Here is a 27,709-nt window from a genome sequence, read left to right on the forward strand (position 1 = left end):
AAACACTGCGATCAAGCAAATGCTATTTAATGCTCAGCATGGACGGACATAGAATAAAAACAGAAAAAATATTAATATATTTTGCCATTTGCCTGTCTGTAAATCATTTACAGTCACGAGAAAAGATGCTTGCGTTTACCTCAATATATGCAATGTAATATTGTGTACTCATTGCTATGCAATGACTGTGGAAGACCGTTCATGTCAAACGAAACGAATTGAACATGGACGATGTAAATTCATGCGTTAAACACCAACTTTAATAGCATGAAATAATGAAGTTTTAGCACAAAAAATGCTATCTGTTCGAAATCGAACCTTTATCATTTTTAATCCTATCGCGCTAAGAACCGTATTATAACTACTTTCCAAACAATTCACTCCATCACGTTAAACCCTAATACTTATATATATAAGTATTTTAACGCGATATTTATCACTGTTATCATTTGTCGCGGTACTGTTCACATTTACCATTATATTTAACGCGTTGTAACTAGTGTTTTTTTCGCGCTGAAGTAGATGTTAGGCGCGCTAAGTTATATATTCTGCCTCATTTGTGACATGAAAACCTTTATGAAAAGGTTAAAGGTTATCATACTGGTATTCATATTTCATATTTTCATTGAAACTATCCATCCCTTTGTTTCTTTTCGGTCTTGTCTATTTTTTTTTTTTCATATTATGAAAGTAAATTATTAAAGATTGAATGCGGACCCGTACTAAACATTTACTTTAAAAGCAGTGATGGTAGGTTACGATGATTTAGCTAGAAAACTTTAAAATACTATTCAAGTCATTTTTAAATTATGTTTTAAATCACACAGATCTTGTGATAATTAAATGATTCGGGTTAAGGATGTCTAACTTTACATTGGCGATCAGAAATCCTATAGGATTTGTAACTGACATTCCTGCTAAACAGGACAATACGAACCGTTCACAACAAACCGTTACAAACATCAAGCAGCATTTTAATCTACTCGACAGTGTCGTGTGTTCTGAACCTCAAATTCTGAAATTACTGAGAGTACAACGAAACACTCAATGGTGTTTATAGTACTTCATGGTGTATCATTTTCATCCTCGATTCCAGTGTCTCAGTGTCTCGTGCTTCGTCACTGCGTGAGTGTTTTTTTCAATTGATTATATTTTTTCATTTTGTACGATCAATTTTCCTGTGGTTGCTAAAGCGTGTATTCATCAAAGCATGGTACAGTCGTATACTGTATTTATCTAATGAACTCATCAACGAGACAGACAGACGGTGACAGTGCTGTTGTTAAGAAAACGAAATGATTATTTCATAATATGGTGTGTTAACTTCACTTCCGACACCTGTTTACAACATATATCTGAATAAAATATCAATATCACCTATATGTTTATATATTTATTTATTTATTTTTGTAGTTGTATTTGAAACATGATAATTGATGATATGCAGCGCCATTCAAGGTAATAGTAAGCAACAATTTTTATCAATCTCTAGGATTTGGCACGAATTCCCGACCCATGGTACATATATACCATATTTTACCGCAAAATACGGTATATAGTCAACCACAATACCTATATATGGACCGTGGGTCTGGAATTCGTGCCAATGTTCCCTGTGGCATCAGCCATATTTACGTTGTCATAGATACAGCTGTTTAGAATTCTTGTTTAAAATGCAGTCATAGAAAAGATGACATTTAGATTTTCGTTCTTGGGACTTGTTTCTCATCAGTGATTCCATGAAAGGAGAGCATGTTATTTATATCATTTACAATCGTGTTTTTCAGTAGGTCAACTAGAATGGCACGGTCCATTCGCCAGCGTTCGCGATCTAGCAATTTAGGACCTTAGCACTCAATACCGAGTTCTAGAAGGACGAAATAGATGTACGATGCAGTTTAATAAATTGTTTTGCTCTACTGTATCGTATTTCAATTGGTGTTATCCGTTACTATTCACTTTAGTGTCTTTTATACAATCTTCTTTAGTATTTGTGAATGGTCTACCTATTTTTGGCAATACCACACGAGATCACGTTTTCCCTGGTTATCCGTACTTTAGCGTCAACTTTATTGATTAATGGCCTTCATTGAATTTATCGGATTATTATAGATATTTAGTTGTCAATGTTGGAAACGATCGGCAACAAGTATGTAAGCATCTTATTTTACCGAGGATTACAAAACAATGGATTACCAATAACAATAGAATATTGATTTCCATTTAGTAATACTCGTCAATGTCTAGCTGTATATGTTAGGATATATCGCCGGCAGCCATGTCGTAAACCAGAATACAAAAGTATATTGACACAGCACTTGAAAGCATGGATACTTTGTAGTCTTTTACACTGATTAAACAACTCAAAATATTCTCATTACAACTAATTATACAAATGTTTAATTGATTATATAGATTTGATGTCAATGTTTCACGCCAAACAAGAGCACACAAATAATCAATATACTATTGTGTCCATCTTAATTCCGTCGATGACTTGAGGATCAAGTCCACGGCATGGACCCCCGGCGGTGAGGAATCCATCATGTTACCTGGGCGAATTCGCGAATCCAAGATCTCCGGGTATATTTTGTAGGGATTAATATTAATACACTGGGCGGGTGATTTGGCGACATCTGGAAGTCGCCCTGACTTGATTTGACAAATCATCTTTTGATTTGGAATTCTACCATGGAAGTTCGTCGGTCTGTTTTGGAAGACTAATTTTTTCAGCTAAGCCACATTACATCCTGGTAGGATGACACTGAAAGCAGTCTTGTCTTATGGTGGAAATCACCAAACGTTTTATGCCTTTAAACCGAACTGTTGCGAGCGTGCAAGCTGATATTGACTCTTTATGGCAGGCGCGTCCACAAATACCATTGGATGAGAAATCAGTCATCTCTGTCGCTGGTTGGAAGGACCAACAACCGAGCTACGGACCGGGTAACCCTCTGAACGATGATTGGAAACTGGTTGTATATATTTTCACCATTCTATGGAGGCAGACCAGGGAGTCTGGGACGGAGATTTAGGAAGAGTTAGTCGCGGCGTATGGCGTAGAGGGCTGGGCATGATATCTGATAGTGAATTGGATACAGGTAGGGGAGGGATTGGTCAGGATAGGTTAGGATGGCGGAAGGATGAGAATACAGAAATCAATCAGGTCCTTGTAGGTAAAGGCTATCAGAATGAGCAAGAGAGACAGATGTATAAAATCAGAAGTTACTTTCAGCGTAATGAAAAGTTTACATGAAATATTTACTTAACATGCCATATACAGACATGCTAAAGTGGAAAATCCAGGAAATTACGAGTGATGGAGAGAAAACAAAAGTTGTGAGAAAATCAACAAACGTGCCAAAGCCATTTAGAGTTGATTGTCAAGTCAGTGTTGGTTGATAGACAGCCATATCAACTGGTTGTGCTTAGATATAGGGACAGCTGTATCAAAATACGGAAGTTGTTGATCAACGTTAAGAACAGGTCGAAAGAGACATTTATGTGTGGAGAGTACATAAAAGTGCAATCGACATGATAACTTTAGAAAGATGTGGACACAGTTCTGAACACAACCAGTGACCAAAAATACTGACAATTTTTTTTCAACAAATTTGTGTAAAAGTGGTCTTGCATTGACGAAAATAGAGTGAAAAGGTAGAATCACCAGTAGGACAAACAGAAGGACAATACAATGAAATCAGAAAGGGTGGGAAGATCGGGGAGAATATGATTCTTCCTGGGATCTACTCTTGTCCGTGAGGGGGCATTCCTGGAGCAAGAAATTTGCCAGGAATATAATCCGACCAAAAATTATTTTTCCTTCACAGATATTTTTAGAAGGAATGGGGCTAGCCAGCATAGGGTAAATATTGAGGTATTCCGCGAGAAATCCAAGATGGCCACCTGTCAGCCATTTGGATTTATGATTGTCTCAGCTATGCATTTTCTTAAAAATGGATGTGGGCACCCACACCAGTGCTGACCCCTACAGAGAAGTAAACCTAACACCTATAGTATCACTTCCACTCCATTGTTAGACAAGAAAAAAACAACAGCAAAGATTGGCGTTTCATTACATTTATTAAATGATGATTCACATACACCAAGATTTAACACAAATAATAAACAAGGTTTTAAAAAGTTGCTGAAACATTTTGTCCCAGCTGGAACTTACTACCAGTAGCCCACAATGTTTTGGGACAACACTATTATCTCCATCCTGATTGGTTAAAATTGTAAAAAAAAAAAAATAAATAAATAAATGAATTGTTTTCCTAAATATTTTCCTACATGTACAATGCATGTGTATTTCTACGCAGTAAAATGGTTGTGGTCAATACATTATCGTCATCAATACATGTATTTTCATGATATTGGGTCTGAACATTACTTAAATATCTCAGTGAAACTTTAAACTGCATACTGGAACTCTCAAACACAACAATACAGTGCTTTATATGAAAACTGTAAACTAATTAACTTGTTCTAGAACTTCTTAAGAAAAAACAGTGAGAGGAACACAGCACCTTCATCATCAACATTAAAACAAGAGTTAACACAGAAAACATAAGTTTGGAAGGTTTGGTAACTTAATAAATATCAGACTGAAAAACTTCTTCTTTGGACTAGAAATACTTTGTAACAAAATTATGTACAATTCCATAATAAACATGTTCAACTCCTGATAATGATAAATCTATAATCATACAGTTCATTACAGAGATGCATATTAATAAGATATTTATAATGACCAAACAGAGCACCACAAAATGGCCTTTCGCCCCTGGAATGAACACCTCCATACATGCTTCTTTCAAGCCCCAATAATAATATCAATATGGTTCACTTAGTAATGAAAGGACAGAAATCTTTACTAATTCTCTCCACATTGCCTTGATGTAAAATCTGCACAAAATATCTCCCAGCTGACTGTTACCTTCACCATCATAACTGTTATCTGTTCTGTCTTCACCTTCTATAACCTGTCCCATCTTACTTCTATAACTTGATTTAACATGATTTAATTAATTACACAAACTACACAATTACGCACTCTTTATCTCATGTATTCCTGATCATTAACACTGTGGTTTAAATATTCTATATATGTACTAATTTTAAATGACCTTCACCTAATTACCTTGTAAAACAAACATGCCCTTTTTCCATTTGTATACATATTGTGCTGATATTTGAATCTGTCGCTTTCTAGAATGTTCCAGTTATTTTCAATTTACACATCATTAAAAGCTGTTATGAATGCCATCTGTATTTGGTTGGGTTATATAACAGCAGTGAAACAAATATTCATATATCATTACAAATTATGAACTGTTCAGACTTTGATAAGTATGCATCATACATAAAAAAACAAAACAAATTCAGAGATAAAATGTATTTAAGCTGATTTTTCTTCATAATGATATGATCCAAATTGGTAAAATTTACTACCATTTCCAGTATGAACAGAAATCAGTCCAATGAGTAGAGGACAGACTAGCACTCTGAATGTAATGTAGCTATATTGTAACAGTATATTGTTGCTTAACATCCTATTACCAGCAAGGATCATTTAAGAATGTGTCGGCTTTCGATGGTGGTGGAAAGCTAGAGTTCCTCAAGAAAACCACCGAACTGCGATCAGTATCTGGCGACTTTCTCATGTAGACCTTGAACCCATGACCCAGAGGTGGAAGGTTAGTGACAACGACGGGTCAGACACCTTAACTACTTGGACACCATGGCCCCCATGTGGTAATCATACAACCCAAAATTTTTACTAGCAACAAATGTAAGTTTTTATAAACAAAGAAACGTACTTTGGTGACAACATTTGGTATGATTTAGAATTATAGTATTGAATTTTTTCCTAAAGATATCCAGACCTCTCCTGAATGTCATTCTAATTATATCCTCAAAGGTTGTGACTTCTGATGAATAGGAATCCATAAACATGTACATGTTACATTGTATATTATAATGCTTTGATTTGTGTATGTTTTTGTTTGACAAATATCAGAATAATTTCACCTCATGCAAAAACATTTCCCAAAATGGCAAAATGGTTTAATTATAATGTTTTGTGCAAGTTTTGGTAAATTTCAAGGTAAGTGAAAAATGAATTATCTAAAACATGTTGAATATGTAAGTATCTCAAGGTAAAACTTAAAAAAGAAAATAAACCTTAAAAAGCAGAATTAAAACATACTGTGTCATCATACACAGAAAGATCTAACTGAAAAAAGTCATGGAAAATTATATTGATATATTTATTCAAAACTTTTTTGATGAACCCCATTGAATAAGGTAGATTCTTATCATTTACCTATCATTTACTGGTGATGACAAAATATGTATATATGAAGAATACAAGCATACAAGTGTGCTTAATGCTGAAATGCCTTGAGCTTGCAAATTATTTCATTTTTGTGATGTTCAATATTGTCAGTTGAGATCAATATTGATAGCTTTTCATCCCATCAAACCTCAATTCGGACATTACTACATCATGTTTTATAGTTCTAAAGAAGAAGTTGATGATTGATCGCAGCAAAACTGAACACATTTTCATATAAACTCACAGGCACTTTTTACATAGTGAAATAACACCAAATGAATTAATATAAAGAAATGAATGACATACCATATGAACTGATCCATGGTACCGGGAAAACCAGTCATTACAACAAAATGAGGTACTGCTTGTTTAACTCTGCTACAGAATAGCGGTGTATATCATTCATAATCTCAAAAAATTGAGAAAAACAAAAAAAAATTTATCTTAACATATATCACAAGTAAATATATACTCCATAATAAAGCTAGACAAAACAAGTTAATATATGTTAGTGTGTACAAGTAAGTGCAGTTGTGACAACATCTGCAATAACACCATGGAATTTGACAAGTTTTATTATTGCACCTACCTGGCACTTTGATATAACAGAGACAAACTGTTTGCTAATAATGACAATGCATGAAATAAAAGATAAATTGGAAATAATGTCCTCTATCAAATCACCCACAATTTTGTAATTTTACAAGTGTGAATCAAACGTAGGCATCAATCTGGTACATATAGAATATACATATATGTACTACAGTAAGTTTCAAAAGAAGGAATCAATACATTATCTGTGAGTTAAATCTGCACTTTACATCATCCTGATGTCTGTTAAAACCTAAAGTGTATGTATATAAGCTTGATATTACACAATAATTTTAGCTTGAATGTATATTTCAGGTCATTAACTAAGAACTTATAGAATTTTCCTTCAAAATTTTATGACAAGAAAATCCATATTAATTTTGTATTTTGTGCCTAAAAAAGTAATACATTGCCATATCTATAGACCAGATATTAAAGCGCAGTAACATTGTTACACTGCAATAAGCCCAGGAGACCAACAGATTACATCTCCCTCAAAGTCAGGGGGTGGGCTTATTACAGGACATAGAAGTAATATTTGTTGGTAATACTACTAAATAGCAACAGATACGGTGGGCTTATTACCAGAAATGGGCTTTTCGTCAAATAGTATGATACATATTATGTGTAGTTCAAGTCCTGAATAGCACAAGAGTTTCAAGATAAAACCTCAGACCTATTGCATAAATTGGATGTCAACTTATTAAACAATATGAACGCTTCCAACACCACTTGCCAGTATTAATAGGAATAACTTATATTCAAAGTTTCCTTTTTACTGTATAAATTTTTTTTAAGTAAAAAAAGAACATTTTTATAGACTGAACTAAATTTGAATCTCCCTGTTGCTGTGATAAGACTGTAGCCACAGGAAATATTAATAAGCTTTCAGAATTTAAAATGTAACCATTTAGCACAGTACTTTGAAAGTAGTACTTAGACTTGTAGTAAATGATAGGCAAAAACTGCCAAAACGCCTATAACAACAGATACAGCAATGTATTTCCCATATTTTTGTACAAATGTCTGTTGAACCATGATATCCTGCTGTTTGCGTGGTTTTCGTTTTTTCCCACCTTTCATTTTCTTCTCATATTCCTCTATCTCAGCCTGGTTCCTCAGACGCTCCTCCTCTAACTTCGACTTTTCCTTCTCCTCCTCTTCCTGAAATTCCAGACCAAAATTTCAGTATAGTGAAAAGGTGTAGCAGAAAGAGTATGAAAAAATGTTCTTTAACATATGTTAGAAATATTCAATGTACCAACACAGCAAATAAATTAAGCACCACGATAAGCAAAAAATTTGAAACTATCTACGGTAATACAGATTTTGATCAAATTTACCTTTTTCTTTTTCTCTTTCTCTACCTTACACGCTTCGTTGCACTCGAGCTTCGCCTGACGGTCTGGAACATTTTTACACACCAGTTCCTGCTTCCTATTGCGACACTTACACCTCATGTTAATTTTCTTCTCACACAGACCAATCCGTGGGCATTGGCCAGCATGACAGGTGGCACCACACACATGGCCACATGGCATCTGAAAGTTATTAATGGTATCATACCAAGTTATGTCAACATCTCAAAGAAGATGGTAAACACAGTGCATTAAAGTTAAAAACAAATGTGATTTTTTACTGTATGCTCATTCTCATGTCAGACCACATCTCATTTCACATTTTTTGGACACAACCCTCTCTAAGACTAGACCAGAACTATGTTTTTTGAAAACATCCCTTTACAGGCCTTGATCAGAACTATGTTTCTTGGACACATCCTTTTCAAGGACTTAATCAGAACTGTTTTTTTGGACACCACTCTTTACAAGCCTTGATCAGAACTTACAGTTTTTGGACACACATCTTTCAAAGACTTGATCAGAACTTACAGTTTTTGGACACGCCCCTTTGCAGGACTTGATCAGAACTTACAGTTTGTGGACACACATCTTTCAAGGACTTGATCAGAACTTACAGTTTTTGGACACGCCCCTTTGCAGGACTTCAGGGCGTCCTTGGTCACCTGGTCTGCCTTCAACCATTTATCACAGTTAATATGTTGTACAGTCAGTTCACAGTGGCATCGCATGCGGTTCATTTGCTGGCAAGATGGGCAGGGTCCAGGGTGACACTTTAGGAGAGCACAGTCATGGGAACAACCTTCAGGACGGGGCTTCAAACAGTGAGACTCACAAACCTCACAATTCTCACCGGCCTGCAGAAAATGAAAAAAAAAGTTACGTAAGGCAGAATGAAATACACAGCATCTTGACAGCCACCAGACATAGAGTTTGGGACCAGAGAGAGAAGCATACAACCCCAAGTCTTGATTTTCTATGGTTTAACATAGAATTTCCTTACTTTCCTTTTTCAAAAAACACAATCTCGGTTTTTGTTGTTGCCATTTATCCTAAAAGTACAATGGTTCCATGTAAATCTTATGGCATGTCACTTATCAGATGTAGATCAAAATACAATTCAAACAATATTATGTACAAAACTAATTTTTTTGCTTATTACATTCACTTCCAAAAACATCAATTTGGTTGAGGAAACCCCACAATTAGCAAGAGAGAGCAGTATATCTGTTGAAAGGTGACCAATCACCTTACCTGTATAGTATCTGTCACTCTCTGTACCTGGTGACAGGTAATCAGTGACCTTACCTGTACAGTATCTGTCACTCTCTGTCCCTGGTGACAGGTAATCAGTGATCTGAACTGTACAGTATCTGTCACTTCCTGTACCTGGTGACAGGTAATCAGTGACCTTACCTGTTCAGTATCTGTCACTCTCTGTACCTGGTGATAGGTAATTAGTGACCTGACTGTACAGTATCTGTCACTCTCTGTACCTGGTGACAGGTAATCAGTGACCTTACCTGTACAGTATCTGTCACTCTCTGTCCCTGGTGACAGGTAATCAGTGACCTGACTGTACAGTATCTGTCACTCTCTGTACCTGGTGACAGGTAATCAGTGACCTTACCTGTTCAGTATCTGTCACTCTCTGTACCTGGTGACAGGTAATTAGTGACCTGACCTGTACAGTATCTGTCACTCCCTGTACCTGGTGACAGGTAATTAGTGACCTTACCTGTACAGTATCTGTCACTCTCTGTACCTGGTGTCAGGTAATCAGTGACCTTACCTGTACAGTATCTGTCACTCTCTGTACCTGGTGACAGGTAATCAGTGACATTATCTGTTCAGTATCTGTCACTCTCTGTACCTGGTGACAGGTAATTAGTGACCTGACCTGTACAGTATCTGTCACTCCCTGTACCTGGTGACAGGTAATTAGTGACCTTACCTGTTCAGTATCTGTCACTCTCTGTACCTGGTGACAGGTAATCAGTGACCTTACCTGTACAGTATCTGTCACTCTCTGTACCTGGTGACAGGTAATCAGTGATCTTACCTGTACAGTATCTGTCACTCTCTGTACCTGGTGACAGGTAATCAGTGACCTTACCTGTTCAGTATCTGTCACTCTCTGTACCTGGTGACAGGTAATTAGTGACCTGACTTGTACAGTTTCTGTCACTCCCTGTCCCTGGTGACAGGTAATCAGTGACCTTACCTGTACAGTATCTGTCACTCGCTGTACCCGGTGGCAGGTAATCAGTGACCTTACCTGTACAGTATCTGTCACTCTCTGTCCCTGGTGACAGGTAATCAGTGATCTGACCTGTACAGTATCTGTCACTCTCTGTACCTGGTGACAGGTAATCAGTGACCTTACCTGTACAGTTCCTATCACTCTCTGTACCTGGTGACAGGTAATCAGTGACCTTACCTGTACAATATCTATCACTCTCTGTACCTGGTGACAGGTAATCAGTGACCTTACCTGTACAGTATCTGTCACTCTCTGTACCTGGTGACAGGTAATCAGTGACCTTACCTGTACAGTTCCTATCACTCTCTGTACCTGGTGACAGGTAATCAGTGACCTTACCTGTACAGTTCCTGTCACTCTCCGTACCTGGTGACAGGTAATCAGTGATCTGACCTGTACAGTATCTGTCACTCTCTGTACCTGGTGACAGGTAATCAGTGACCTTACCTGTACAGTTCCTATCACTCTCTGTACCTGGTGACAGGTAATCAGTGACCTTACCTGTACAGTATCTGTCACTCTCTGTACCTGGTGACAGGTAATCAGTGACCTTACCTGTACAGTATCTGTCACTTTCTGTACTTGGTGACAGGTAATCAGTGACCTTACCTGTTCAGTATATGTTTCCCCCTTTACCTGGTGACAGGTAATCAGTGACCTTACCAGTACTGTTTCTGTCACTCTCTGTACTTGGTGACAGGTAATCAGTGACCGTACCTGTACAGTTTCTGTCACTTTCTGTACCTGGTGACAGGTAATCAGTGACCTTACCTGTACAGTTTCTGTCACTCTCTGTACTTGGTGACAGGTAATCAGTGACCTTACCTGTACAGTTTCTGTCACTCTCTGTACTTGGTGACAGGTAATCAGTGACCTTACCTGTTCAGTATATGTTTCCCCCTTTACCTGGTGACAGGTAATCAGTGACCTTACCTGTACAGTATCTGTCACTCTCTGTACTTGGTGACAGGTAATCAGTGACCTTACCTGTACAGTATCTGTCACTCTCTGTACTTGGTGACAGGTAATCAGTGACCTTACCTGTTCAGTATAGGTTTCCCTCTTTACCTGGTGACAGGTAATCAGTGACCTTACCTGTATATTATCTGCTGCCCCCTGCACCTGATGGCAGGAAAGAGAACATGTATGGTTTCCACAGGAGAGTTGTCTACCACAAGGTCTCTGACAAGATTCTGGCTTTGCCTTGTAGCATGGAATATTGCAGGTCTGAAAAAGAGATAAATTACAAAATAGATGAAGTAAAACATCAAATATAGGGATCAATATATCAAAGAAATGACTGAAGATAAAATCCATTTTTCCTTGTTGCACAGCTGAGCTGGTAACTGATCATTTGATACTACTGAAGCACTACTATTCAAAATGCTTTTTGGAAACTGTACAGCCAATATAGAGTGAATCAGTTTGGGGTGTAAAAGTGGAGAATCTTAGCATTTGTATCAAAGTACCTTCGAGGTGTTCAATACAATGGTAAAGATATCACATAATCTTGGATACAGAGATCTTACCTTCCAGGAACTTTGGTATAAGTATTTATTGCAAGATCTTGAATGGTTGTATTACAGGGTCCTAGGTACATGTATTACAAGTACATGGATATATATTACCAAAGCTTATATATATTTATAACATAGGTCCATGACTGGACCTTAATTACTTTTTGGTTATAAATATCCTAACAAGAACTTGGGTATCATATACCCATGGGTACTGACATCTCAAATAACTACACAGCTGAGTACTGATATCACAGAGACCTGAGTACTGTTATCACAGAGACCTGAGTACTGATATCGCAGAGACCCGAGTACTGATATCACAGAGACCCGAGTACTGATATCACAGAGACCCGAGTACTGGTATCACAGAGACCCGAGTACTGATATCACAGAGACCCGAGTACTGATATCACAGAGACCTGAGTACTGGTATCACAGAGACCTGAATACTGGTATCACAGAGACCTGAGTACTGGTATCACAGAGACCTGAGTACTGATATCACAGAGACCTGAGTACTGATATCACAGAGACCTGAGTACTGGCATCACAGAGACCTGAGTACTGATATCACTGTTATCACAGAGACCTGAGTACTGGTATCACAGAGACCTGAGTACTGGTATCACAGAGACCCGAGTACTGATATCACAGAGACCCGAGTACTGATATCACAGAGACCCGAGTACTGATATCGCAGAGACCTGAGTACTGATATCGCAGAGACCTGAGTACTGATATCGCAGAGACCTGAGTACTGGTATCGCAGAGACCTGAGTACTGATATCACAGAGACCTGAGCACTGGTATCACTGGTATCACAGAGACCTGAGTACTGATATCACAGAGACCTGAGTACTGATATCACAGAGACCTGAGTACTGGTATCACAGAGACCTGAGTACTGATATCACAGAGACCTGAGTACTGGTATCACAGAGACCTGAGTACTGGTATCACAGAGACCTGAGTACTGATATCACAGAGACCTGAGTACTGATATCACAGAGACCTGAGTACTGGTATCACAGAGTCCTGAGTAATGATATCACTGAGACTTGTGTATTGGTATATTTCAAGACCTTCTCCAAATGTAAAGATATTGCAGGCAGATTCCATCAGAAATTACACAAAACAAAACACATGGACTGTGTGGTGTAATTCCAAACCTACCTCATGTCCACCGAGACAAGTTACTGGCACAGGGACCAAACAAGGTGGACACATTTTTTCCACAATCTCATCCCTCACAATGGGACGACCCTCCCAGGGACCTGCTCTCTGTACCTACAATATGTGAAGATAACCAAGATTATATACTAACATGAAATATTTTACCTTTTGTCTTATATTAAAACACAGATTCAAATATGCAAAAAACATCTGCATATAAAGAAAAAAATATTTTCCTTTATCATAACTTGTTTGTATTTCACATGGAGACACAATACTATGTCCTCCACCTTGCACAAGTTATACTTACATTGTCTTTGACTTTGACTTTAATGGCAGTGTGACACCCAACAGAACAAATGTGACCACATTCACGGACCTTGGCACACATCAAACGACAGGGAGGACAGTCACCAAAGTGGCAGCGATGAGGAACCTGTTCAGGGTGGTGACATTTTGGGGGTAGTCTGTAAATAAACATGACCTGTACATCATCATTTTGTAACAAATTTTCTTCTTCATTTGATTTTCATCCAATTTTTCTTGATGTTTAAAGAATCTGGAGATACTGATACATACAGTCAATGTAGTGTCCAAGAGAGGCCCATGATGGTTTAATGGTCCCTGGGTGAAAGAATTATAGATGAGTTCTTGAGTTATTCACTGTAACTGATCACCAGGGAAAAGAGTGTCAGAAAGATTTAAGTGGTGTTTGAGAGAAGATAACACAGCGAAACTGATTGTGAAATCACTATTTTTGACATGAGTCATACCCCAAAAATGATTTTTACATAAATGTCAAACATGTTCAATGTTTTTAGCATGTGATCATTCATCATTAAATCTATTACATCAGAATAACAGATTAAATCTATTACATCAAAATAACAGATTAAATCTATTACATCAGAATAACAGATTTAATCCGAAATTTAAATTTGTATTTTGATATGCTCACAATCCTGGCACCCATTGTTTCTGAAACTAACAGAGATAACCATATGTTGATATGTGGCGTTTGGATACTCTACCTGAGAGTATAGAATTTGGGTCAGAACTTAGTCTTTGCAAAGGTCCTGAACCTGAATTGTATACCCGAGGGTAGAATATCCATTACCTCACCTATCTACTTATGGCTGACAATTTTTCTTTAACTCTCTTACATGAATATTTGGTAAACACATTGTGAGCAACTGCAATATACAATATAGCATCACAATTTCTATGTGATATAGATCATTACATCCATATTTGAATTGACATGGTCTTTTGTGCCTCTCTAAAAGAATGAAATGAAAACCTCTGGCTTACTAGTCTAATGTTTGTTTCCTAAGTATATTGCCCCATGAACAGCTATTTTGAGGCTGGGTCTCCTTGAACTACCTGGTGAATACCTCATTGAACAACATAAGGAAGGCCCATTGCTAATGCTGGTAAAGTGTCTTCCCAAAGGACACAACCATGTTAGCACAGAATGAACCATTTCTCAGTTGTCCTAAGAAACATAACCCACCATTGGAAAGGAATGTCAAACCACACACCATGGCAGGTCATCTGAGTTTACATAGGTCAATAATCTACCGACTGAGCTGTCACGATCCCCACCAGTATTCTGCTTTATCAACTGACCTAAAGAGAAATTCTATATGCGGAGTCTGTAGCTGGTAGTATACTAGTAATGTCAACTTGCCTCAACCTGATATTTAAACTAGACGAATTAACCCTAATCTGTCTAACTCATCTAGTTTTCATATAACCACATTTATTTTATAGACAACTTGCTCTAGAACACCTCAAGACTTACTCTTATTTTCTAGTGAGAGATATATAAATATCAGAAGTCCTGGGATATAGCAGCTAAATCTGCAGTACAGAACAGACATAATAAAGATGTAATAAAGAAAGTATATTATATAAATCTTATAAAACGGTTTCACTATTTGTGTTTATGTTTATTGCTCCATGTTTGAAGGAAAACATGAAAAGATGTGAAAAACATAATATACACATTTCACTTATTTGCATCACTTCTCAATGTGGGCTCTGTTTTACAAGGAAAACACATTCTATCATCACATGTTACTCCACTGTGTACCTGCAGGACTGTTTACACCTGGGTGGTTTGGTGAACTTCTCTCTGCCACAGGGAACAGTGATTCTTGTGGCCTTACAGAAGCAGGTGATCTCTACAGTGAGAGGGCATGGATAGCATGCACCTGTAACGAGTCATATATAATTCATTCTCACATATGCATTTACCCTTGACAATTAATAATTCAATGGAGGTTATCAAAAATTAAGGAAAAGCAATCACATCTAATTCCAAATGTCTAAGTTCATTAGGTACATCAATTAGCAATGATTCTGTTGTAGGTAAACAGATGCCTAAATAGATACACTGGCAATTGAGACATGTTCAAATGAAAATATTTTGATATTTGAAACAATATTAGAAAATATTTGAAATTTCACAGGTTAAAACATTTTGACAAATCAGAGACAGCAGTTTTTGTAACCATAGCAACAATCTGAAAACAGGAAATACCAAATACACATTATGAAGGATTAGTTCTGAAAAGTGTAAAGTTTCAACAATATCTTCCTTTAGTACTGAGAGATGATATCCCAGTAAAGTTTTATTCTATTTTTTAAACAAAAAAGCATAACCCTACAGGATAATGTCAGAATAAAGTTACTCCATTGCACAACCTCAAAAGAGAGTTCTGATATGTGTTAAGTTTCGATGTAATTTGCATATGAGTCTAGGATTTTTCAAGACAAATATTTACGTATTTTCCAACATAAAGGCATTACTCTGAACCAAACATGCCCAAGTTCAGGGTTACCTGTACGATGTGTATAACATTTTGTTGAAATTGGCAGAATCTGCAAGCACTTGTCCAACAAAGATATACATATAATAAATATGCTCTTATTCAACAAAGAGGCATTATTCCAAAAGAGAAGCTCAGAATGAAAATATTGATCCCCAGATGCAAAACCTCAGGGGGCATTTATGATATGTGTAAACTTTTATTGAAATGGGCACAAGGATAATCCATATAAAGATTTATTTTTTTTTAATGTCAACAAAGGTTTATACACCCTTAAGAATAGGCCCAAAGGACAATGATAACCAGGGACAAAGTTCATCATCTAAAGAGCCTCGGAGGACTTGCTTGAACAAGCTAATGAACAGATAGACAGACAGACGTACACCTGTAATGAGTTACAAGAAGCCAGTTATCATTGCAGTATGAAGGGGAGAGTACACACCTGTAACGAGTTATAGAAACAGGTTATCATTACAGTAAAGGGACAGGATATAACTCTCACCTTTAACAAGGACAGGATTCATTTCTATACAAAAATTTGTAAATTTGATAAACATTGCTGTTCAGTACTTTTCGCTGTGTACCTTATAATATTTCATAATATAAAGTTTACCTTTGTGACAGCGACTGGAACACTTGTGGTTCTTACATCCTAAAGGTTTACTACACGTCTGTTCACAGGAGGGACAGTTGCTATCACAACACTGAAAAATGTACATCATTGTTACATCTACAATTAACATATCATCTACTGATCACAGAGAGGACATAAGTTCAATGAATTTTATCATACATAACAATAACTGAGTGTAAATAACATCAGAATTTGATTGTGAAGAAACAACAAATGATGTAAAGATATCAAAAAACTTTTTGGCAGTTACATCTGACAGCAATAATGAGCCAGTGTCCTACTCTCCTGATGAATTAGATGACCTACTCTCCTTATGTAACTGAAGACCTACTCTCCTGATGAAATTGATGACCTACTTTCCTGATGAAACTGAGAACCTACTCTCCTGATGAAACTGATGTTCTACTCTCCTGATGAAACTGATGTTCTACTCTCCTGATGAAACTGATGTTCTACTCTCCTGATGAAACTGATGTTCTACTCTCCTGATGAAACTGAAGACCTACTCTCCTGATGAAACTGAAGATCTACTCTCCTGATGAAACTGAAGACCTATTCTCCTGATGCAACTGATGACCTACTCTCCTGATGAAACTGATGTTCTACTCTCCTGATGAACCTGAAGATCTACTCTCCTGATGAATCTGAAGACCTATTCTCCTGATGAATCTGAAGACCTATTCTCCTGATGAATCTGAAGACCTATTCTCCTGATGTAACTGCTGACTACTCTCCTGATGTAACTGCTGACTACTCTCCTGATGTAACTGCTGACTACTCTCCTGATGTAACTGCTGACTACTCTCCTGATGTAACTGCTGACTACTCTCCTGATGTAACTGCTGACTACTCTCCTGATGTAACTGCTGACTACTCTCCTGATGTAACTGCTGACTACTCTCCTGATGTAACTGAAGACCTACTCTGCTGAGAACTCATTAGGGTAACACTGATACATACCTTCCTCTTACATTGATGTCTACCACAGTCTTTTGTATTACTACATTTTGTATCACACATATATTCTTTATAGCAGGGAATCTCCTTCTGTTTCAGTCCACATCGACATTTCTTCTTTATCATTTGTCGACACTGTAAGGATAAATTATGTCACCACACATCAAATCAAGCGTCACATTAAATGTTGCTAAGGTTGACAAATGAGGGATAAGTTTATATTCTCTCTCTATAATTATGTCTTGCAGTACAATTTATATTAATGTTGTTATCTGAACAGAGTTATCTCTCTTGAATGAGCTATTGATTGACAACTTACTAGTTATGACGACATAATTGCTGTCATTAATGACATAGAAGATGGAGCATTATTATTGTTTTTCCATGTTTCGACTAGCTAGGCTAATCATCATCAGAACAAGGGTATAGAAATTTACATAGCTAAGGTTAAAATTATGGCTCATATTTGGCGTAATTACAATTGTCTTTATCACGTAAAATTACGGCTCATCCATGACGTAATTACAATGGTCTGTATCAAGTAAAATTACGGCTCATCCATGACGTAATTACAATGGTCTGTATCAAGTAAAATTACGGCTCATCCATGACATAATTACAATTGTCTCTATCACGTAAAATTACGGCTCATCTGTAGCGTTATTACTATTGTCTGTATCATGTAAAATTACGGCTCAGCTGTGACCTATTTACAATTGTCTGTATCATGTGGAAATGACAATACAGTAGCGTCATTATACATCAGTTACAATGGCAGAGCTTATATGTAAATTCTGCATGGTCATTTTTTATCTGATTGATGTCCAAAGACAACCAGGATGTTGGTTCTCTCCTGTCCTGTTAGCAGTTTTTTTTGTTAATTAGTGTCATTGTTAATGAAGTCACTACATACCGGTATATATAAGTAGAACAATCCTATGTGCTATCATTTTAAGGGGTAGAAATATCCTGGAATTTTGTCCTGAACAAACCCACATAGTTCAGGTACAAATAAATTAAGACTTATTCCCAGCTTGTTGCCATTGATTGTCTTTTAAAAAGAAAACACACACAAACTTAGTAGGATTTTGCTGAATGATATCTGTATGACGAAAAGAGACAGGGCTCACACTGTCGGTAGCCAAATTAGCCATTGACTACTTTTATTTTCAATTGGCTACTCAAAATACAAAGTGGCTACTAAATTGGCTGCTGTGTTTTTTTCTTAAAAAAAACCCCTAACAATACGATAATAAAGCCAACAAAAGCGCTCTGTGAAGTCGGTGTACTTCCGTGTCCACATGTGTATTGTAGGCCTACTGGCTGACACGCTTACATAATCTTTAAGAGAGCTAATTTTAAAGTTTCTTTCTAAGTTTTCCTTGTTCATTATTTAATTACTGCTTGTAGGATTTAACAGTACAGTTTGTAGGTCAATACTTACAGTTCCACAGGGTCCTAAATGACAGCGTTGTGAGCATTTGTGAATTCCACAGTCCAATATCTTGCCACACGTGTCACCACAGGTCGGCACATCATCAGTACATGGCAAAGTGTATTCTACAATCATTATATTGAATGGTTGTTATGATAACTTTCATCTGTATTTCTTTTAAAAATAACTGATTATCTTGCAGTTCTATTTATACAATGTTTGCCTTATTATTCCAGAATAATGCCCATGTCATAGTGTATGCTGTATCACATGTGTTATGTAACCTATTGTGACAATAAGTTTAGACAATGAAATGCAGTCACACAATCACATATTGTACAGTGACTTAACAATAGGACCAAATGATTGCATGCTTGTCTTTGAAATGTTCCTTTTCTACAATAACAGCCTGAATATTTGATCATGTGATAAAGAGGATCTTGAATTTGCTTCTATTGATAATCAAAAGGTAAGTTATGAAAATTGTCACAAGTTCTTCTCAAAAATTCTTTAGATTCTTCTCATTAATCAAACAAGAAACAGAAACAAAAAAAATTGATATTCTTCATTTATTACATTTACTATAGATGAAGTATTATAAACAAAAAATCCTTATCAAACAACATCAAATAATAAATAGTTTGAAATGAAAAATAAACGACCCTGTTTATTTTCCAACGAACCTGTTTTTCCGCACGGACATGTCCTTGCTCCGGCCCTTGGACATAAGCCACAGGAGCCACCATGACAACTTCTTTCACAAACATGGCTACCGCAGCTCAATCGCTTTCCACAAACCTATTGTAGAATACAAGATTTACCTGTCAAATTTTCCAGATCTATTTCATATGTTTAAATCATTCATGATCATATCTGTGTAATCACATCAAATTCATTTTACAAAATCTGTAATGAACTCTTGTTGGACAATCAGAGTCTTTTCATATTATAAATATCCACACTGCCTTGATCCCTTACACACCCTGTAACACTTCTTGTGCCTATCCTCAATAATACTGAGGAACACAATTTTTCCTTAATATGCAGAATAGTCATGAAACAATCAAAACAAGATCTCCTAGAAATGCATGCATTTATATCATAAAGAACCAAAGCTGATACACATATACACATGGTACAAAGATAATGCTAAAAATATTCGCAGAGAATGGCCTGGTTTTAAAGTTTGGAGGAGCTGTCAAAAGTTTCTACCAATTAGAGACCAGTCTTAAAAATGACTGAAAACAAAATGTAGGAGAAGTTATCAATGTACAGTCACATAACTTTATTCCAGTATGACCCTACCCCTATTACTGATACAGGTGGGATAAATAATTCTCCCACCCTAGAATGTCCATATTTGATAATATATAACCCTAAAGTACACCTCTTTCCCCTCGTCAAGTAGGTATGTGATGTCTAGCCTTCCATTTACCTGTGCAATAGACCTATTCCTACCTGAGTACACTGCCACTGGGGTGTCGCACAAGGCTGTACGGAAGTCGACTTTCCACACTGACATTTCTGCTCACTGGTTTTAGGACATGGGGCACACTCACCTGAACACAGAAAAAAGGTTGTATGGAAATTGATCAAACAATACAATAATACATGATTGCTTTTACTGTATAAATACAACAGTTGTACCTGAAGTTGTGTTTCTAGGTGATTAGATATAACACTTACCAACATGACATGGCTGTTGACACTTGTGCTGACCACAAGACAGAGTCCGGCCACATGGCTGACCGCAAGACCATGTTTTTGCACTACATCTCCTGACAGCAGGTCCCTGCTTTCCACAATAACATTTAGTCCTGACCGTCTTTGGACAAGGGGGACACGGACCTATAATAATGAAACGAAAACTTATTTTCTTAATATGCGATCTTTTGACTCTTATTGAAAAACTTATAAATTTTCACTTGGAAAAGATCAATACTGTTTTCTGCATACTAAGATAATAGAGACAACATTTTACCTTTAAAGAAAAGTCAGAGGTAGCTTATTACAGGACGAAGACATGTTATTTGTAGGTCATTTGCTAGAAAAGACAAAGATATGGGTTGGCTTTTTTTAACAGGCACAGGTATACTGCCAGATAAATGTAATACTTAATCCACAACATTGATATGTATTACTTTTTAATTTTTTGTTGTCTTGTAAGAATTATTGATATTTGAGATAGCAGAAGACAAATATAGAGAATTGTTGATATACGAGATAGCAGAAGACAAATATAGAGAATTGTTGATATACGAGATAGCAGAAGACAAATATAGAGAATTGTTGATATACGAGATAGCAGAAGACAAATATAGAGAATTGTTGATATACGAGATAGCAGAAGACAAATATAGAGAATTGTTGATATTTGAGATAGCAGAAGACAAATATAGAGAATTGTTGATATTTGAGATAGCAGAAGACAAATATAGAGAATTGTTGATATTTGAGATAGCAGAAGACAAATATAGAGAATTGTTGATATTTGAGATAGCAGAAGACAAATATAGAGAATTGTTGATATTTGAGATAGCAGAAGACAAATATAGAGCATTGTTGATATTTGAGATAGCAGAAGACAAATATAGAGCATTGTTGTTGACAAATATATTGTTTATGAGATAGCAGAAGACAAATATAGAGAATTGATATGATAGCAGAAGACAAATATAGAGAATTGTTGATATTTGAGATAGCAGAAGACAAATATAGAGAATTGTTGATATACGAGATAGCAGAAGACAAATATAGAGAATTGTTGATATACGAGATAGCAGAAGACAAATATAGAGAATTGTTGATATTTGAGATAGCAGAAGACAAATATAGAGCATTGTTGATATTTGAGATAGCAGAAGACAAATATAGAGAATTGTTGATATTTGAGATAGCAGAAGACAAATATAGAGAATTGTTGATATACGAGATAGCAGAAGACAAATATAGAGAATTGTTGATATTTGAGATAGCAGAATACATGTATGTCTTTCTAACAATTAATGTTTTACCTGGATGACAAAGCAGGAGACAGGTGTGACCACATTCAGGTTTGAGCTGACGTCCACAGGTCTGGCCACAGGAGTGAGGAACTAACCAGGGGTCAAACTTCGGGTCCTCCACCTTCCCACAGAAACACATGTAGCGGGTCGGGCACTCATATGGCTTGTACTCCAGACGACACTTGGGACTGAAAGGGAGGAAAATTATTTTGTGATAAAATGCTTTTTACAGGAGATACTTTTAGATCTTTCATGAATTTCACACAGTGAAACATTACATGTGACTGTTAAAAAACAATGCATTATATTTAGGTTTTATCCATTTTAAAACTGAAATCTTTATTCTTGATACAACCAACAGTTACTGAATTTTGCCACGGGTAATTATGGACATGTAACATTACCTTACACTGATAACTTATCAGTACCATGGTAGATTCTTGGTACATTGATAACTTACCAATACCATGGTAGATTCTTGGTACATTGATAACTTACCAGAACCATGGCAGATCTTTTGGTACTTTGTCATCCTGTGACCGGTACATATGCTGGTACACGCCTTCCTTCACCCACTTTTGTATACATTGCATGTGAAACATGGCACAACATCCACTACAATTCCAAATCTGTAACAGAGAGCTACACAGGTTACACACTATGTTCCTAATAGCTATTTTTTGTCTGTAAACAAGTATAAAATACCAAGTAGGTATACACCAGTACAAATGATAAAAGGAAAAGACATGTCACTATTTATCAGTGATGAGACCATGCAATACCGGTACTTACAGCTTCATTCTTCTTGATAGTCTCTATACAGACGAGGCAGGCAGATACCCCAGACCTGAAGGAATGGACTAGGTCATCTTGGGCTCGGTTGATGTCTTTCTCGTCCTCACCTACAGTCAGTAACAGACAGAGTACACAAGTTACTATACCATTGGTGAACATCTTTCTCTTCCTCACCTACAGTCAGTAACAGACAGAGTACACAAGTTACTATACCATTAGTGAACATCTCTCTCGTCCTCACCTACAGTCAGTAACAGACAGAGTACACAAGTTACTGTACCATTAGTGAACATCTTTCTCATCCTCACCTACAGTCAGTAACAGACAGAGTACACAAGTTACTATACCATTGGTGAACATCTCTCTCGTCCTCACCTACAGTCAGTAACAGACAGAGTACACAAGTTACTATACCATTGGTGAACATCTCTCTCATCCTCACCTACAGTCAGTAACAGTAGTACACACAAGTTACTATACCATTGGTGAACATCTCTCTCGTCCTCACCTACAGTCAGTAACAGACAGAGTACACAAGTTACTATACCATTGGTGAACATCTCTCTCGTCCTCACCTACAGTCAGTAACAGACAGAGTACACAAGTTACTATACCATTGGTGAACATCTCTCTCAGTAACCTCACCTACAGTCAGTAACAGACAGAGTACACAAGTTACTATACCATTGGTGAACATCTCTCTCATCCTCACCTACAGTCAGTAACAGACAGAGGACACAAGTTACTATACCATTAGTGAACATCTCTCTCGTCCTCACCTACAGTCAGTAACAGACAGAGTACACAAGTTACTGTACCATTAGTGAACATCTCTCTCGTCCTCACCTACAGTCAGTAACAGACAGAGTACACAAGTTACTATACCATTGGTGAACATCTCTCTCGTCTTCTCCTACAGTCAGTAACAGACAGAGTACACAAGTTACTATACCATTGGTGAACATCTCTCTCGTCCTCACCTACAGTCAGTAACAGACAGAGGACACACGTTACTATACCATTGGTGAACATCTCTCTCATCCTCACCTACAGTCAGCAACAGACAGAGTACACAAGTTACTTTACCAGGCATCATAATTCAGATGTTCACAATCAGGACTTTGTGGACATCTTTCTTATTCTCACCTACAGACAGCAACAAGGTACATAAGCTACATAATGAATGGGCCCATACCTGTTGACAAGTCCTCTCCAACCACAAACACAGCTATTGATCATCATATATGATGTCATTTCATACTAAACTGCCTCTTACCAGTAGGCATAACATATTCTCACTCACTAATTAGTCACATTTTGCATTTATGTTACACACTTCATGAATGTCTAACACTATGAAAATTGAAACCCTCTCAGGAATGTTTATCAAACAATGCATAACATGAATAGACTGCTTAGATCACATTTCTATTCAAGTTCAATTAACCCAGATGTTGTCTCTGCAGGCAGTGTTTAGGCATCAAGGGATTTTTGGGACTCAAGATATTTGAGTCATGGACTTTTGCTTTGCCTGTAGGACTTGCTCAAATTATGAGACCTCACTTTATGTCTTTGTATTGGAACCAATCCAAATTTTAGATTGGTATAACCTCCCAATCCTTGTCCAATATGTACTGAACAAAGTAGTTAGTTGAACTAGGAAATCTATTAAACCATTGGATTATTTCTTTTTGGATACCTTTAAACATACCGATGGAGGAAGAGTAGGATTTGAACACAGAGGAGAGAATATTATTGCCAATGTCATCCTCGTCCTCGGAAGAATCATTCTCATTGGACTGTGGTTGATCCTGAAGATACTGTTGTATGGCTTGCTGGTGCTGTACACTGGCCTGACGAAATTTCTCATCACCACCAGCACTTTCCTCTCTGCTACCATTCCTTTTCACAGTGCTGCTTTCCTTTCTCTTTCCATTGCTAGCTTGTTTCTTTACAACACCATTTCCCTTCTGGTCTGAAGAATAAAGATGTCGGCAGTTATCCACTAACCTCTCGACATTGCTGTATTTTACTGGGTATAAAACAATGGGGCTAGTGACCAGGAAAAAGGCAGAAGGGATGGGGGTGGGGAGGGGGGGAAGGGGCTTATCTCTGGATAATAACCATATGCAAGAGAAAGTTTTGGCTGCCATGTTTGATAATATTATATATCGCAAATTAGGAGAGAGGGGTAATTTTACACGGAAACTTTCACAACTCAGAAGGGAAAAATATCTACATATCAGAAGTTCAACTTGATTAAAGAATTTAACTGGAAAAAAGAGGGCATTGGCCAAGTTCAGATGTTTTATTGCAAATTCATAAATAATATGAGTGAATGCACACTTCATCATTACCAGTATGATAGATCATCACTGTTACAAGCTTGCATGAAGATTTAAAGCTGTATGCTACATGTTTCTTACTCTTGCACAGATTTCATCCTAACTTTGACATGAAGACTCAGAAATCACTTTGGCTATTTTAAAATATATTAAACTTTCACACAATAGCATTGCTAGGCTTTTAATCTGATCTTAGTTTTACATTCTATGAAATCAATTTAACATCTTTACTCTAGAAAGCCTCCTCCTTATGTTACCTTGGAAACCATTAGTAGCATTATGGTTCATTTGTCCATAACCTTTGGTTTTGTTGTTACCAGCATTGTCACCACCCCAGAGCTGGGAGCCCCATCCTTTACCTACAGCTCCAGGTGCAGGAGCAGGAGCAGAAGTAGGTGCATTTCCCCTCCCCCTGCCTCTGCCCTTTAAATATGCTGGAACTTCAGACATATTAGGCACCTGAAACAAATGAATGTGGAATGATATTAAGAAATAAAAAATGAAATTTTCATCACAGATGTAAGGCCATTTGTGAAGTTACCCTACCGTCCAATCAGCCTAACATTTGTGATGAAAATTCTTAAGAGAACCATTAAATAAGGAGTGATTAACCATATGACAAGGAAAAATTTTTATGAAACAAACAATTTGGTTTTAGAAATAGGAGGTCTTGTAATCTGAAACTCCTGGAAATTATGGAAAGTTGAATGGAATCTTTCGATGAATGTAGTCATGTAGATGTTGTGTATTTTGACTTCAGCAAAGCATTAAACACTGTGCTACACAAGAGACTCACAGTGACAGTAAAAGTTATAACATAAGTGGAAACATTATCTACAGCATGGAACAGGGTAAATCATCCAAAACTACCCCAGTAACAATTTGAGTTCCAGAAGGGAATGATTTTGAACCATTTTGTTTTCTGATCCATGTTAAGGACCTCTTTTACGTAATAACATGGGGAAAAAGTTTGTGGAGTTGTATGGTGAAATAACATCTCCAGAAGGAATTGACTCCATATAGGAAGATCTAAATAGGGTCCACAAATGGACAGATGCATGGCAAATGTCACTTAATAAAGACAAATGAAAATTCATTCATGTCCAGCTCGGATATATTGCTCACAATTACTTACTTTCAGGAAATTATACTACATGATAATGTGCAAATCCAAAAAATGGAACTTGAAGAAAGCAAAGAGGATAGTAAGATTTCCATTCAAATATTTTATGTATATGGACAAGGTAGTTTTATTAAACTTTTACAAGTCACTTTTAAGACCTCATCTTGAATAGGCTACTATGCATCAATTTTGTTTCTTATGTACAAAAAGAGACTGCAATACACAGCAAAATGTGTAACACTGTGCCAGACTTTCTTTTCATCAAAGCTTGTGTCCTACATGAGCAATCTGAAGCAAAAAGAATGACTCTGGATGTTAGAACGAACATCCATGGTATACAGACGTGAGAGAGTGGATATGATCAACCTGATTAAGATCTTCAATTGCCAAGTTAATATCAGTTCACTCTTACGATAGGTCAGAACATGCACAACATCATACCATGTGACTAATCCGTGGTACCATTTAACCCAGTGATAGATGCTCTAATTCTAAACTGTTTTAAATCACGCCTGAATTTAGCATGGGAAAAAAATCCATTCTAATTCAGTCCTACTTGTTTCAGGATGAGAGTTCACTGGGAATCCATACCATCCTTACCTGTTAATGACTTTAAAGATATGTCAGTAATGGACCTTGATTAATGGTATGAGTTCAACTTAGGTGAGTTCATTGGCAAGTTATGTCCAATTGCCTGTCTCCAAAAGGCGTAATGTACCTTCTTTTGTTTTGGACTATTTTTATTTTTACATCATACTCTTTTCTCTAAGAATATTATCATAAATTGCTATTAAAATTGTACAACAAAATTAATTCTAATTCTGAATATCGAATTAGAAGTGCCTAATTGGGACTTGTGTAAGTCTATGAGTCTACATAAGTCGATGTTTCCAATATGAGAGCATACATACTTTGAAAACCTATCTATTATTGACAGTATATGAAAAGATACCATACAAGATCAAACTTCAAGACTCACACGAGGACTAAGTGTTGAGACCGGATGTCACGATCGGATGACATCTGACAGCTGCAGCCTGCAGACATACGATTAAAATTTAATTATCCAGTCATATTTCGTTAAATTTCATATTGACATAGCATAAAAACAAAAAATACCATTAAACACGAGTATACATATTCAACTACCTATAAATTATAAGCTTTTGGCGGTTTCGTTAAGACCATTACACCATCAGAAGAAATCTTGTAACCTACGAATTATTCACTTCCTGTTACACGGACGCTGACATGTTGATTGAGGGCTGATGGGATATTTAAATCATAATTATTATTTTTGTTTATGTCAAATAAAATAATTGTATCCTATTATGAA

At 36.7% G+C, this 27,709-nt stretch overlaps 1 protein-coding gene across 1 annotated transcript; it reads right to left on the reverse strand.

Annotated features, from left to right (window-relative positions):
• Window positions 1–4,072: 4,072 nt before the first annotated feature.
• Window positions 4,073–27,574, reverse strand: LOC132546154 (NF-X1-type zinc finger protein NFXL1-like). The gene is made up of 19 exons (XM_060209860.1): window positions 27,523–27,574; window positions 25,508–25,709; window positions 24,617–24,880; window positions 22,903–23,012; window positions 22,609–22,739; window positions 22,120–22,298; window positions 20,792–20,953; window positions 20,564–20,664; window positions 19,789–19,903; window positions 19,115–19,230; window positions 17,674–17,805; window positions 16,693–16,783; window positions 15,341–15,461; window positions 13,556–13,712; window positions 13,246–13,359; window positions 11,648–11,779; window positions 8,907–9,146; window positions 8,275–8,472; window positions 4,073–8,095 (listed from the first exon to the last, which is right to left on the reverse strand). The coding sequence occupies exons 2-19, from the start codon at window positions 25,698–25,700 to the stop codon at window positions 7,868–7,870; spliced, it is 2,784 nt and encodes a 927-aa protein (XP_060065843.1). The 5' UTR covers window positions 25,701–25,709; window positions 27,523–27,574; the 3' UTR covers window positions 4,073–7,867.
• Between the last annotated feature and the right edge of the window lie 135 nt (window positions 27,575–27,709).

This window comes from Ylistrum balloti, unplaced genomic scaffold (assembly GCF_031769215.1).
Source record: "Ylistrum balloti isolate Yb309-2 unplaced genomic scaffold, AGI_CSIRO_Ybal_v1 Utg369876, whole genome shotgun sequence".
Taxonomy (NCBI): Eukaryota; Metazoa; Mollusca; class Bivalvia; order Pectinida; family Pectinidae; genus Ylistrum; species Ylistrum balloti.

Bases quoted from the DNA above. Each gene is read 5' to 3' on its own strand.
- LOC132546154 (XM_060209860.1), bottom strand. From the start codon at position 25,700: ATGTCTGAAGTTCCAGCATATTTAAAGGGCAGAGGCAGGGGGAGGGGA. The intron at 17,806-19,114 runs GTAAGTATTGAC...TTATCCTTACAG, and splicing joins ATTTAGGACCCTGTGGAACT to TGTCGACAAATGATAAAGAA. The intron at 8,473-8,906 runs GTAAGTTCTGAT...AATAACTTTCAG, and splicing joins AAGGGGCGTGTCCAAAAACT to ATGCCATGTGGCCATGTGTG.